This window comes from Poecilia reticulata, linkage group LG6 (genome assembly GCF_000633615.1).
Source record: "Poecilia reticulata strain Guanapo linkage group LG6, Guppy_female_1.0+MT, whole genome shotgun sequence".
Lineage (NCBI taxonomy): Eukaryota > Metazoa > Chordata > Actinopteri > Cyprinodontiformes > Poeciliidae > Poecilia > Poecilia reticulata.
This window is the reverse complement of record NC_024336.1, coordinates 23,846,332-23,860,988: the sequence shown is the minus strand read 5'-3', so window position 1 is coordinate 23,860,988 and position 14,657 is coordinate 23,846,332. Positions and strand designations below refer to the sequence as shown.

The following is a 14,657-nucleotide window of genomic DNA, read 5'->3' as shown; positions in this document are numbered from 1 at the left end:
GCCCCGTAGTCAGATTCTCTCACTTAAGTGGCGCATTTTCTGCAGCTAATCTTTCTGACTGATGCTCTCTTGATGAGCCAATTTAAAAGCCCGGTAATGACTTAGTATAGGTCTGCAGTTGTGCCAGTCACTTCTCATTTTGGGTTGGAAAAAAAACAAAACGCTCATGCTAACTTAAATGTCTACAACTTTACGCCAGACTTGTCTGCAGTTTTCCTTGGTGTTTGTGGGTCTGTTTGGTCACTAATGTTCTCTAACAGGCCTCTAAGGCCCACACAGAAAATTTGTATTTACACTGAGGTATAATTACACACAGGTGAAATTTACTGGCAAAATAAATTTGAAGTAAAGGAGTTGCACTGGAATTTATTTCGGGGTATCACAATGAGGGGAGCTTTTTCTTTTATTGCCAAAAAAAGTTGGAGTTAAACATATTAGTTTGAATCAAAATGTATTTATGTACTGATAATATAAATGGAAATTTTTCTAACCCTAAAATAACTTATAGGAAGGCTCACAAAGATATACAGGTTATCTTTCCCGTATGTGTAATGCCGTCCCTAATGTGGTGGTGAAGGTGTAACGTGTTGATTTTGAAGCGCAAATCAACTGTTCACTGAGCAGATGAATTCATGAATTCATAATAAAATATTCTCTTGTTTTTATCATAAGCTGCCCAAAAACGCCTTCCTGCTACTTCCATTCTTCAGTCTTCCCTCTGGTATAATCGTACAGAAACATGCAGAGCAATCGCAATGTCAATAGGAGGTGGCGCTCGTTTTCTGTTTGCGTCCTGCAGATGTAAAGATCAGGACAGAGGTTTTTCATCAGACGCAGTTTATTTCGGGCGACTCTGACGTCAAGAGACAACACGTTTCATTCAACAAGCAAGAAACTAAGTTATTTATAACCCCCCGCATCTCCAGGTTGTGATCCCTGAGTGCGCAGTGAAAGGAATACACCCCATTGGACTGATGTAGCGCGCCTCCGTAACAAAAAGCCACACAGCTCGTCATCATGTGCTCATGGTGACAGAGAGGGACGGCGCACTGTAACCTAAAGTAGGACGCATCGATGGGAGCTGCCGCGGCTGGAAAAATAAAGGATACCGCAACAAACTTTGTGTTTTGAATCAGTTATTTGCCCCTCCATGTATAATCCCTCTCGGATGGCACCGGACACTTTGAACATGGAGAGACTCTTCTCTGAGCAGGTAAGCGCATGAAGTTGGTCCCTGAGATTGTTCAATTGCAGAAATGATCGCGAATGAAGGTTTGTGAACTTTATGTCCTTGTCTTGCGTCGAGGCGTGGTGACTGGCAAACAAGACACACATTCCATGAAAAAAAAAGAAAAAAAAAATATATATATATATATATTCCTCATAAACACAGCTAATTATTTGCGATATAATTTAAATATAGCCTATTTGTATAATTTAACAGATGATTATCCAATCAGCTGTTTCAGGTTATAACATAGCGCGTCTTTCTTGCCAAGTTCATCACGACGACTCAGACTGTTTGTTGGCATTAAACATCATTTAATGCTGTGCTGCTGTTTTTAAATTTAGATATAAAAACGTGACGCTAAATTACAGTGTCTTAGACACGTATGTCTCACTAGAAATGAGATTAATTTAAACATATCATCTGCTTTTGCTTTTTTTTTGCATACAGGTTATGATAATACAGGGCAATCTGCTTTACTGATCAAATATCAGTTTTGAATGTTTTTAAACAAAATTACACAACCTGACCATGGATCAGTTGTGTTTGGAACTCTAACAGGTTGTGTCACCTTGTTCTCCTCAGTGCATGGAAAAGCTACATGTTACATAAAAGAGGCTTTCGTCTGATTTGTTATTTACCCTAAAGAATAGTCTACTACAACAGATTTGATATTAACTTATATTTACGATTTTCATGTTATATCAGACTGCCACCTAGTGGTTGTGAAAATGTAGGTAAGCACTAAATAAACAAACTGAGGGAAGTTGAAGTAATTCAATTTCCATCTGGTTTTTTTTTTGGTATTGTTTTGCTTTGTTTCTGCACAAAGATGGTTGTACAAAACACATAGAAAGTGCAAACATGCATTTCGAGCCAAGCAGATGTTGGCACCTATATCTGCCTCAGGTTACAATTGTTCTCGCCCTCATCACAAACACAACAGGTGAAACTTATTTTTAAAGACAAAGAGAAAAAAATGTTTTACTTTGGGATTATTTAAAATTACAGAGAAGTACATGCATGGATTTGAACAGACATTCCTAGAAACATAAAGAACAAAATCCAACTAAAGGAATCGAGATGTAATTTTAAAACTAGAATGATGTTGAAGTTGTGACTATTAGAGGAATTGTCCATCACTTTAATGGATTCATTCGGATTGTATGTTAACAAATACAGTTATACCTCTGCACGTGAAAAATCTCAGTACATTCCACAACCACATGACTTGAATCACAGATATGCTCTGTGATTGTTATTGTATCTGTACAAAAAATGGAAAAATATAAGCCCAATTTTGACACAAAGTGTTTAGCATAAAAAGGATCAACCCTACTTTCTGGGGCATACCTGTATTTTTACCTTATGCCATCTTTTACGGCACTTCTTCTCCTGCTCCAAAATTACCACCAGCTTTTAGAAGATGACATTTCTTCCCCACAAGCTGCATGGCACAAACATTCCGTCTTTGAGAATGTGAGGTAATTTGCATTGGTTGTAATTTACATAAATACACAGAAAAGCATACTAAATTCATACATAAGGTATTTAAATATGGGCAAGGTAAGTCAGTGAACAGAACAGACAATGTTTTTTGGATGGACTATTTTAATAGTAGATCTGTCTTTCATCTTATTTGATAATTACAGTTAAAGGCAACTTTTGTTACAGGTGGTATGGCTTATTGCCCAGGGTGGCAAAGTCTTGGGGAAGCAGCCAGGACATTAAAAAGTCAGTAACTCCCAACAGGTTTTCTGTTGCTTATTTTGCATGTCAGTTAAATAAAGAACAGAGTTGGTATAAAGTGCTAAGTGACTGTCAGTAGGTAATTTATGAAGTAGAATTTTTTTTTTCGCAGCTTCAGAATCAGTTTTGATTAAAGAACTACTTCATTGTTTTTTTAAGGAATCTGCATACCATTCTTCAAAGAATCACTACTGATTAAGGGTTAACTCAGATTTGCACACAGGTTGGTCACAGATATTTTCACGGATGGTCCTGTGAATCCTATCTTCTAAATTTTGGAAAATGTTGAATGCTGAACTAATTCCACACTTTCTTCAAAGGTCTGTGAGCTCTAAGTTCAACACTGAGAGGACCTGCGACAGGTTGGGGATATGGCAGATATTTTGGAGCTGCGCACAGATGGAAACTCTCTCCTGAAGGCAGTGTGGCTCAAACGATTAAGACTCACCAGGCTCCTGCTGGAAGGAGGTGCATACATCAATGAAAGCAATGAACGTGGAGAGACGCCCCTCATGGTGGCCTGCATGTCGACACACTCCGACCAGCAAAGTGTGACAAAGTCAAAGCTTGTCAAATATCTGCTGGACAACCAAGCAGACCCAAACATACAGGACAAGGCGGGCAGGACAGCCCTAATGCATGCCTGCATCCATAAGGCCGGGCACGAGGTGGTGGATCATCTGCTAAGCAACGGCGCTGATCCCAGTCTGGAGGACAGGAGTGGGGCTTCGGCTCTGGTCTATGCCATCAATGCGGACGACAAGGAGACATTAAAGTTACTTTTGGATGCATGCAAAGCTAAAGGAAAGGAAGTAATCATCATCACTACAGACAAGTCACCATCCGGCACTAAAACTACCAAGCAGTATCTAAATGTGCCGCCATCTCCAGAGTTGATCGAGAGGTCATCTCCAGAATACTGCGCCTCTCCCTCCGACGTCAACGTCACCGCATCTTCCACATCGGAGCAAGAGCAACAAAACACAGTCTTCAGTTTCCAGACAAAGCTAAAAACTTCTGTCGCAGCATCAAAGCTCACAAATGGACCCACATCTCCAACTCGCCGGCCGGCAAACCCCAAGCGAGCGCGTTTGCCTCAGCTGAAGCGGCTGCAATCAGAACCCTGGGGCCTGATTGCACCCTCTGTCCTTGCTGCAGCTGCTGCACATGAGGAGAGTAAGAAAGCCAGCTCTGATGAAGATGTTGTTGCCGGGGTGAATGGACTCTCTCTGAATAAGAGATCCGCTTTGTCCCGGCAGAGCAGCGTGGATGGGAAGGACAGCCTTTTCCCACTGGTGGGGGACCAGCCGTGCAAAATGACAACCTCGTTATCAGTGCCGCCAACATCTAAGCCGTCATACGAAAGGTCTCTCGGACAGCACCAGCCGCTGGCTCGCCGCAGTACCGTGCCCACGGAGCAGGAGAACGGCAGCGGCTCCAGCAGTGGACAAGTCAGCCTCAGAGACACGTTGCACAGGAGACGTCTGGGAAATGATCACTATGACTCAGACTCGCAGCTGTACTCAGACTCTGCCATGTTAGACTCTCCTAAAGTCCCAGTGGAGCGAAGGAAGCTAAACACTTCTCCACTCGCCATGCTCACCAGTTCTAGAGAATCTCTTGACAGCAATGCGAGCACGTCCTCTCCAAGCACGGCGCGAAGGCGTCCACCTGGCCTCCTGGAGAGGAGAGGCTCTGGCACACTACTATTGGACTACATCTCCCACACTAGGCCCGGCCAGTTGCCCCCTCTCAATGTTAACCCAAATCCACCCATTCCTGACATTGGGGCCAGTAACAAGCCCTCTTCACCCCTTCTAGCAGGTATTAAATCTATAGCCCCAGTAGCACCAAACACACCAAAGACAGGAGGTCTCAAGTCAAAGAAGAAACTTGTTAGAAGGCACTCTATGCAAGTGGAACAGATGAAACAGCTTTATGATTTTGAGGAGCCTCCACATTAGTTAGGCATGATGTTAATGCAGCAAATACTGTGGTAGTAGAAACAAAAGCACCCTATAATGGCAGGAAGTACATCCATAGGTTCAGCTGTGTGTACACACGGCTAACTAGATGTTGAATAATGTATAATTTAAAACAAATGAATATGTATTGAATCTAAGCAATATAGATAGATTTCTTTCCTGAGTTACGCCCAGAATAAGGATTATCTTTACAACATTCCCTGTGTATGTATTACTTTTGAATGTAAATGCGAATACATGGTACCATTTTTTGCCAAATGCTTTTTAACATGATCATATAATTTGTGAGAAACATAGCAGGGTTCATTTTGTAGCCAGCAGGCCACTTGGGTAAACTTTGTGCATATGGAAATGATCATTTCTCTGGAAAAAGATACAGGAGAGATGCACTTCTCTGAGATGTAGCTTTGAATGGGATGAAACCTGACTGTTTGTAGCAATTTTGTAAAAAAGTGCCTTCAAGCGAAAGAAACAAAAAAAAGACAAATGAACAGATATATTTATTATATGAAGGCAATTCATTTATGTTCATGAACTTATAAGGATAGTCCTATTGAAATTTTGAAGTGATATTCTGTTAAAGGGATAGCAATTATTTTCTTACCTGAAGGTTGATAATTCTATTCATCTTTATTAAATACAAATCCAGATTATTAGATTCCTGAGGGTGAATAATCTCAAGAGAAGCCTAGATCAAAGCAGGTGTCATAAAAGAACTCAAATCGATAGAATGTCATGGCAATTTTATGCCAGTGACATCTTAGCAACTTTTAAGCTGTCATTAAGTTTGCATTGGGCAGTTATTTACAAACATGCTAATGTTAATTTATAAATAATAACAATAATAATAATAATAATAATAATAAATCAAAGCTGGAGGTTGTGTGCCACAAATTATCTTCCTGTGTGAAACACTTACGGCTAACATGAAGAATTTCCAGCCATTGTGGATATATTGCAAAACTCTTGAGTAAAAAAAAAATTGTGATAAAAACCTACGATTAAAATTAAACAATTGTATTATAAAAAAATTTATTAAAATCGTAATGTAGAGCAGTGTGTTCAGGGTGATGTTTGTTAGTTTTCTACCACTCAGCTCTTTTCATATGGAAACAAGATGTCTAGTTAAAAAAAAAAATATATCTTAAAAGGTTTTTATTCCCTCTCTTCATTAGAGTTACTCTGACCGGAACCTATTAATTCCTATATTTTTAGCATGTGTTTCACACTGGAGGGTCATTGGTGGCGCACCACACCACATATACTGCCTTCATTTTCCTTGTAAATAATCATTGACTTCTCTGTAAATATCATTTCATTACAAACATGGTGACAGATTAAGGGTTATTAAATAGAGTTTTCATAAACTCTCATAATATTTTTGAGATTGGAGTTGTTTGTGACATTATGAATCTCGGCTTAGTTGACTTAGGATGAATTTTGACTTTATAAAGGTGTAGTAAAAATATTTACTTCTCAGCAGAATCTCACTTCAAAAATATTGGACTACCCTTTAGCAATGTCTACATTATTCATTTGACGTAAAACTAAATAAAGACAAAGAATGAGTGAACATATTAATCAACATTATGCCTCATAGGCAAGACAGTAGGCTATGATGTTTGACAACATTTTAATGCTCATAAAAAATGTCAATGTTAGCAGTGTTAAAAAATAGTCTAATGAAAGCTCATGTCTTAAATGTTTTTTTTCCATGTAAAAGTGGATAATATATAAGCTCCCAGTCCACGCAGACACTGGTGAAATGTCATTTAATGACAATTTAAGGATCGTGCAGCTTCCATGTAACTTATCTGTGAAGCAGTGCTACTTTTTAAACAGAGAAAACAACATAGCTGAATAGATAGTATTTTTGCAAGTAGTTTGTTGTACATTCTAAATAAATGTCTATCAAACGTGAATTACTGTGTTTTGCTTGCCAACTTTATTTGAAAAAAGTCACGCTGTTGCTCGTCAGAAAGACTGCCGGTTCATAATTGGGGTGGCTTTGCGATGCGTTTGGTGCCGTGAAGACGACGACAGCCATCGCCACCGTCACGTGCGTCACTCGGACTGTGTCAGACCCACCATGGAGGCGCTCAGATCCCACAGCTTCTTGGCAGCTTCATCATCACGTCCCTGAGGGGCGGTAGCTTTACGGGCACAGTCGCTGCAGTAATCAGGGAAGGAATTGGATGTTAAACACATGACTTGATTCACACAAGTACGCATGAGTAAGTTAATCATTCGGCAATAAATGAAAATAGCTGGCAACCAAGCGGTAATTTACAGGGTAACAAGGCAATATTTGTCCAAGATAATGATGGTCATTCAGCCACCTCTCGGTAAAGAGACGTTGTAAATTTAATAAGTAAATTTATCATTGTCTGCAGGACAGTTCTTTCTTTCCTCACAATCCAAGATCCAGTCAATATTTTCTTTGTGTTTACTCCATTAAGAAGATCATTGAGTTTGTTAGATTTATAGACAGTGGGGATCAAAACAAGTTAATGAGGAGTTGGGGCCCTTTTAAATTTGCAAAGAGAAAGATGGAGACAAATACTTAACTACTAAACAGCCATTAATGAACAGCAAGAGTGTTAAGTTTAACCAATAAAAGCAAATGCCTCTTGTATAGTAGAAATAGTGGTTATTACATTATACGTTATTACATTTTATTGTATTGCTGAAGTATTTTTACCTCACGACTACAACAAGTATCAGTGCAGTTACTGGGCCTTATGCGACAGACGAACACAACGCAGTGAATATAGGTGAGGATGAATGAAAAATGGTTAATATTTTTTAGTAATAAAATTGTATGCATTTCCTCCTTCTCCGTCAATACTTTGTAGAATCACCTTCCATTGCAAATACAGCAGCTCGTCTTTTTAGCAATCTACAAGGTTTTCAATACTTGTCAGTTTAGGTCACGGGTCTGCAACCTTCACATCCAAAGAGCCATTTTGTACTCAGTCCAGCTAGAGTTGCAGACTCATGGTTTAGGTGAATGGACGGTCTGCAGGTGCACCAAGCTCTTTCCACATTAAACTCCACTGACCTGTTTGTAGCATACCTTGATTTTTATGAAACTGTTTGTTCACTGATGTTCTCTAACAAAGCTAAGAAATTCACCAAACAGCTGCATTTATATTGAGGCTAAATTACTCACAGGTGGACTCTAGTTAGTGATAATTTGACCTTTATGGGGAACTGGTTGAATTGGGTTTTACTAAAGGGTAGAATAGTAAAACAGATACAGGAACACTTATTTTCTTTTTTATTATTATTAAAAACAAACAAAAAAACCTGTACTACATTGGTTACATAAAATCTGAATAAAACACCTTAAATTTAAGTGTTAAAAAGTTAACATAATGCGTTTTGAAAAGGAATACTTTTCATAAATTCTATATATAATATTCTATGTTTGCATGTGAACCAATATGGTAAACTGGTTTAAAGTTACTGCCCTTAGAAAGGCAAGAAATTGAGAAATCACTTTTAAAATTGTATCTTCTCTACTTAGTCTTTTTTTCTTTACATTGATGTTGATGCACCCACTTCTACAATATCTGCATATTGTGAAAGAGCTTTTCTTTATAGGTACTTATCAACCACCTCTGTAATGTGCTTCACCTTTACACGTTCTTTAAATGCGTTGCAGATAATTGCTTTGGTTTTCCAGCCCACAGCTTTGCTCTCATCAACTCAGCAAGCAGTTATTTTGTGCTAAGCTGCCAAGAAAGCTCTGCTGCACCCATTGTACCTGGCCTAGAAAGCACCGCTTGGATGACAGACAATGTCACCACATTTGATGGTGATCATAAAGCAGCAACCTGAAAAGGTGCAAATATCCCTCGGGAGTCAGCAGAGAGCAAAACAGAGTTAAAAGCAGCATGAATGCTGAGTGAAATTCATCATGACAAGGCTCCTAATTCTTAATGAAGGTTATTGCTGCTGTTTGCTGTGCTTGATTAAAAGCACTGCTGATCAGGACATTTGGCAGACCGAAAACATTACAACTGATCAAATTCTAAAGCAAGTACTTTTTCTTTTGAGATCTTAGTGAATTTATTTTAGGTTTTATTGAATTTTCAATAAATGTAATATGCTACTAAAGATAAAATAAAAGACAGCACATAAAAACACATATCCAGATCACATTTTTTAATGTTAGATCGTAACGATCTTGATCGTACTTGCTTCACGATAATGCAAAAAGCACCACTAATAGCATAAAATAAGATCAGTCAGTCAGCAAAATCAGATTTGTTCTGATGCTGAATTCATATTATTTGATAAATTGCCATTAAGTCAGACGCTGCAAAATTGGTACTGATAGTTGAACTAAAGATGATGAGTGACTGACCTGTAGTACAATCCACTCTCATTTTCCAGGCTTTTCTCCACTGCACAGTAGATAGTGGTTTGTGCGCCCTCTGTGGGATTCTTAATGAAGAAGCTGAATGGTTTGTATAACACTTTCTTCCACAGGGGTATGGTGGGCATGAAGTGTCGGGCGAGCTCAGTGCGAATAACTCCAGGGTGGAGGCTGTACGTTGTTACTCCAGTACCTAAATAAAGACACAATGTAAGACATAATGTCCTTGATGTATTTACCCTTGTAAAGAAGCCTGGAAAAACTTAAAATCAATCTTAAATTACATATTTTATACCTCACACTCATAACTATTATTCAGAGGGCGAACAAAACAAGATTTTGTTAATATACTGGACCAAAAACAGGCCCAATAAAATAAATGTCAATTCAATATTTGTGTTATTTTTATTTTTTTTTAAGTTAGCATTACATGTACTAATGTAATGCTAAGCTGCCAAGAAAGCTCTGCTGCACTCATTGTACCTGGCCTAGAAAGCACCGCTTGGATGACAGACAATGTCACCACATTTGATGGTGATCATAAAGCACTTTCTTCCACAGGAGTGGAAGAAAGTTCACCCCTGTGGAATTGTACAACTTCCCTGTTGTACAATTATGATATGATACAGAGGCAAATTTCTCTTAATGTTCAAAATTGGAGAGCCAAGAAGCTTTAAGCACAACATAGGTGTGGTCTATCTATCTTCTTAAGTTAGAGGGTGGCTATATACAGCTGAATGATATGACTTTTTTTTATTTATTCTTTTTTTTTTTTTTTACAAATAAAGGTGCAAATTAAGTACAGAAAGCTTTTCTGTAAACCAGGGTATTGTCCTGGGGCCATTAAAAACATATCAACAAGTTAAAACATTTATATGGAATTTTATGGACGGATGGTGTTGAGCTTTTCGCATTTTGTTACTTTTTTATTCATTGTGAGTTAATCAAATCAGTTTAAAAGACTACAGTTAATTTTCTGTTGCCATACATGTAATAAAACACATTTCAAATCACTGATGTTTGTTTACAGCCATTTGTGAGAAAGATGGAGTAAATCCTTTAATGTTCCAGGGTTTTAAACAGTTTATATTCTGAGGCACACATGAAAACATTCACATCCTCTTTGGAATCCTTTATAGATTTTAAATTAAGAGACAAGTTGCTGCGACTACTATTGCCCTTTGTGATGTGGTTAATATAGTTACCTGGGATGTCTCTTTCAGGTTTGATCTATTTAACAGCTCTTAATGTAAATATTGTTAAGTTTTACAGCATAAACTCTGTTAAGTTATCACAACCTAGCTCCATGGACATTTAATCCAGACCCCAGCACTCTCTACAAAGTTCACAAAAAAACAAAAAGGGAGAGACACTGACAAATGAAAATGGGATGACTATGAGTTCCAAGGGAACAATGTAGGTCTCATTTGGAATGCAGATTATCAGTTTATGTTGGGTTTTTTTACTTAGAAAACTGACAGCACAGTGGCTGATGCGATTGGCCAATTGCATCAAAGAACAGCTAAATAAATAATAATAATAATGTAGCATTTTTTGCTACTTAATAGAGAAAGTAAAATTTGGATTTATTGTGATTTGATATTACAGGATTATAGGAATTTATTTTATAGCATTTAAACCATCTTTACAATATATGTTGATATCTGAAAATACATTATTGTTAAAGTAAGTCGAAAAAGAGCTTAGTACCTTGTAACCTTTTACTCAGCTCCCTTGTAAAGAGGATATTGGCGAGTTTACTCTGAGAGTAGCTTCTCCAAGGATTATAGTTTTTCTCTTGATTTATATCATCAAAGTTGATTTGACCTGTGAAACAAAGACAGGACATTCTTGTTTAAAGAACTGCAACGATGTAAAACATAAAAGAACCATTGAAAGATTTCACAGCAGAGCAAGCAGGAGAAAAGAACTTCACCTCTTTCATGTGCTAAACTGGAAACATTGACAATGCGGCTTGGTGCTGACTGCTTTAGGAGATCCAAGAGGCAGTTTGTCAGAAGGAAATGGCCAAGATGATTCACACCAAACTGCATATCAAACCCATCTTCAGTTTTCCATTGTGGGCAGCACATAACCCCTAAAGATAAGAACATTGGTTTATTTACTTAACCACAGAAACGTCTGACAGCTGTTGAACATGAAACACCCCTGATCAAGAGTCAGGTTTGAGCCATTAGCCACCTGCATTATTGATGAGAACATCCAGACGCTTTTCACTTGCTGAAACGTCTTTTGCAAGCAGACGCACCGACTGCAGGGAAGCCAAGTCCAACTTTTTGACAACAACGTTGTCATTTCCACTCTTCTTTTTAACATACTCTGCGGCGTTGTTAGCTCTGTCCATGTCTCGGCAGGCCAGGATTACCCTCGCACCTGTCACACAAAAGCACAAGCCGTAGTATTAAACAAAACCGTGTCTTTCTCACAATATTTAACACCAAGGTAAAATATTAACCTCTTCTGGCCAGATCAACGGCGGTCTCTTTGCCGATTCCTGTGTTGGCTCCGGTGATCAGGACAGTCTTTCCATCTAAGCGGGCCTTGCTGCGACACACACCACCGGTCATCCATTTCTTAAATCCAAACAAACCCACTCCTGTGGAAAAAAATCTCCAGATAATTACCAAAATAAATCTAAAAACTATTCCATCAGTTAGTGCTTCCTTCAAAAATTAAATGTGTACATAATGAAGATTACAAAGCCATTTTTTTTTAGAAAACCCAGATGATGATGCCATATATTGGGAAGCTTCTAATACAATTTCCATTTCCAGACACCTGAAGGTGTCATGTTTATCTGTGAAAAGCAAGACGCAAAATGTGGATGTCGACAGCAAAACAAAAGAAAACACAAGATAAGATACTAAGTGAAACTGGTAAGTGTAATCGTCTGCAGTGAATTGAGGCTGTACTATCATGGGCTCAAAGGCCACTCAAAAAAGAACAAGTTATTTCCCCGAAAGCAAAGCCAGATTGTGGTTTACAAATGCACACCGGGGCAAAGACTTTAGTTATGAAAACAAGTCCTCTAATCTTTAATGAAAAAACTAAACAGTCTGACCATAATGACTATTGTTACACTTGGAGGAAAAAAGAGTCGACATTTTAAAGCCTGAAAAGGAAATAGTAACTGAGAAATACAAGGATGGCAGAAATATTAACAAGCAATTGGCTTGTTAAAGAAAACATAAAAAAAGTAATAGTAATAATAATAAAAACATAATAATAAAAACACCCCTAAAGTGACCCTAAATTATACCCAAATTATTTTTGAATTTAAACCTAGAGAGAAGATTTTTAAAATGTGCTCTCTCTCTCATTCTGGCACTTAGTGAATAATTTTTTTTAGGTAATCATAACTAACCTAAAACAAGAGCAACTTAGACTGATTTAATGTCAGAGAGTGAGGAAAAAATGTTGTGTCTTTCTTGCAAAATATATGGAACAAAACAAACCTGTATTTCATCAAAGTCTTGTTCCATCTTTTCATACGAAAATGAATTATTTTGCATTTTGAGCGCTTGATTAAATTCAAATGCCTTTGTTGGGGCAATTTCTTTGACTAAGATAAATAAGTCAGCTTGCATTTTCAGTGAAAACCAACCAAGAGCAAGCTGACTAAACTGCTGTTTTAAAGAGTGCAACGGTATTGTGATATTTTTTGTGTGCCCATGGTATACAGCAGGATTTTTTAAAAAGTATTTAGAATTTTCCTCCTGGACACATTTTGTAGTACATTTTTTCTTGTCTCATCTGTAGTACACAGAGCAGTGTACCGTGTGGGCGGAGATTAAAGTTAGAATTTACATTGTTGAAATACAACACTGAACGCAGGAAAACCAAATTCCAGCCGTATTGATAATGTTAAGTATAAAAAGATTGTCTATATTTTGCTTAAAAATGTTGCAGTCAGTATTCAACTCTGCAACAAGTGCAAAACACGCGATCTTTGAAAATGTATATTAAGTTTTGCACATTTACAGTCAACGTTTTAGTCATATAGTTAGCATACTGCTGTGTTAGGTCTCTCTTTTAAGGCAAAGGTTTTGTTCATTAAAACTCTAATAACCGCTCGTGTCACTGGCCGACTCGCGCGCCGGCTGACTGTCAAGGAACGTACCATGTCCTCGAAGGGTAATTAGTCATTTTTGTTAACCTCGTGTGCCATGTTTCCATCCATCAGATAATTATCATGAGATAATGGATATATAATTTTAAAAAAATCGAATACAGTTTACCCATGTGGCTCTGCAAGCTTCGGAAATTTGTTTATTTCAATAAATGTATTTTTGGAGCAGAGCCAAGTTACTAAAACGTTATAGATGCGATACACGACTTAATGTTACTCATAAGTAAGTGGTTTGTTTAAAATAAAAATTTTAAACAAAGACTCGGGACGCCAGTACATTACCTGTAAGTGTGACCACAGCAATAGTTTTAGGGTACTCTAGCAAAAATGACCTTGTAGCGGTGATGACCTCCATTGCTTTAATATCGCTGTACTGCTCTGTTCAGCAAACCAGCACCAGAAAAGCAAGTTAAACAACTTGTTACAAAAAAGCTCGTCTGCTGCCCACAGATACGTAATACACAGAGGAAGTACCGCCCACTGCCACAATAAAGAGGAAGCTCATTGGCTGTCCGTGTCAACGCGCCTGAAAAACAACGACAGCGTAAGCGTTACGAGGATACGTATAAAAAGTGCTAAATAATTTTGATGATCCGTTGTTGAGATTTAGTCGTCGACTTAGGTCTATAAAAAAAGGGGTCATTGTGCCTAGCCTAATGTATAATAATATTAATAATTATCGTTATTTATTTATTTATTTATTTATTTATTTATTTATTTATTTATTTATTTATTTATTTACAATATCACAAGTACTGTCTAATTTTGTAGACAAACTACGCGAAATCCAAAATTTGTTCTTTCGTTTTTGAAATGTAACTAAGGGTTAAGGTGTAGGCTATAAAGAAGCAGATGTCTGATTCATTTATGCCATTCAATTATGTACATTAAAATGATTTGCTCTCGTTTGGTTATGTAATAACTTCAGAGTCTAGGTATTACTTTTTACTACTCTGTTATTCTTCCAACAGCCTGTTTCACTAACAATTTTGCAATCAACATTTTCCCCACTAAGCTAACGTCTACGGTAAATATAAAAAATAAACTAAAAAATTAAAACATGTCAATTAAAAAAAACTTTAATGGTCGTTGATCTTATAGTAAAACCATATTTCAGCAACCCTTTCCCATGAATAGTAGCAATAAAATATCCCTGAAAAT

The 14,657-nt window shown here is 37.6% G+C and overlaps 2 protein-coding genes across 2 annotated transcripts; one reads left to right on the top strand and one right to left on the bottom strand.

Moving 5' to 3' along the window:
- Window positions 1-633: 633 nt before the first annotated feature.
- On the top strand, window positions 634-6,884 carry ankrd34c (ankyrin repeat domain 34C). The gene is made up of 2 exons (XM_008412334.2): window positions 634-1,213; window positions 3,298-6,884. Exon 2 carries the CDS (start codon window positions 3,349-3,351, stop codon window positions 4,939-4,941), a length of 1,593 nt encoding a protein of 530 aa, XP_008410556.1. The 5' UTR covers window positions 634-1,213; window positions 3,298-3,348; the 3' UTR covers window positions 4,942-6,884.
- Window positions 5,450-13,976, bottom strand: LOC103466624 (retinol dehydrogenase 11-like). Its single transcript, XM_008412333.2, has 7 exons — window positions 13,779-13,976; window positions 11,823-11,963; window positions 11,549-11,740; window positions 11,283-11,444; window positions 11,057-11,173; window positions 9,335-9,539; window positions 5,450-7,132 (listed from the first exon to the last, which is right to left on the bottom strand). The coding sequence occupies exons 1-7, from the start codon at window positions 13,849-13,851 to the stop codon at window positions 7,027-7,029; spliced, it is 996 nt and encodes a 331-aa protein (XP_008410555.1). The 5' UTR covers window positions 13,852-13,976; the 3' UTR covers window positions 5,450-7,026.
- Window positions 13,977-14,657: the final 681 nt, after the last annotated feature.

Excerpts from the sequence above, each read along its gene's own strand:
- ankrd34c (XM_008412334.2), top strand. The coding sequence starts at position 3,349 with ATGGCAGATATTTTGGAGCTGCGCACAGATGGAAACTCTCTCCTGAAG.
- LOC103466624 (XM_008412333.2), bottom strand. The coding sequence starts at position 13,851 with ATGGAGGTCATCACCGCTACAAGGTCATTTTTGCTAGAGTACCCTAAA. Across the intron at positions 9,540-11,056 it reads GCTGAGTAAAAGGTTACAAG|GTACTGGAGTAACAACGTAC; the intron begins GTACTAAGCTCT and ends GTCTTTATTTAG. Across the intron at positions 7,133-9,334 it reads GAGAGTGGATTGTACTACAG|CGACTGTGCCCGTAAAGCTA; the intron begins GTCAGTCACTCA and ends TGATTACTGCAG.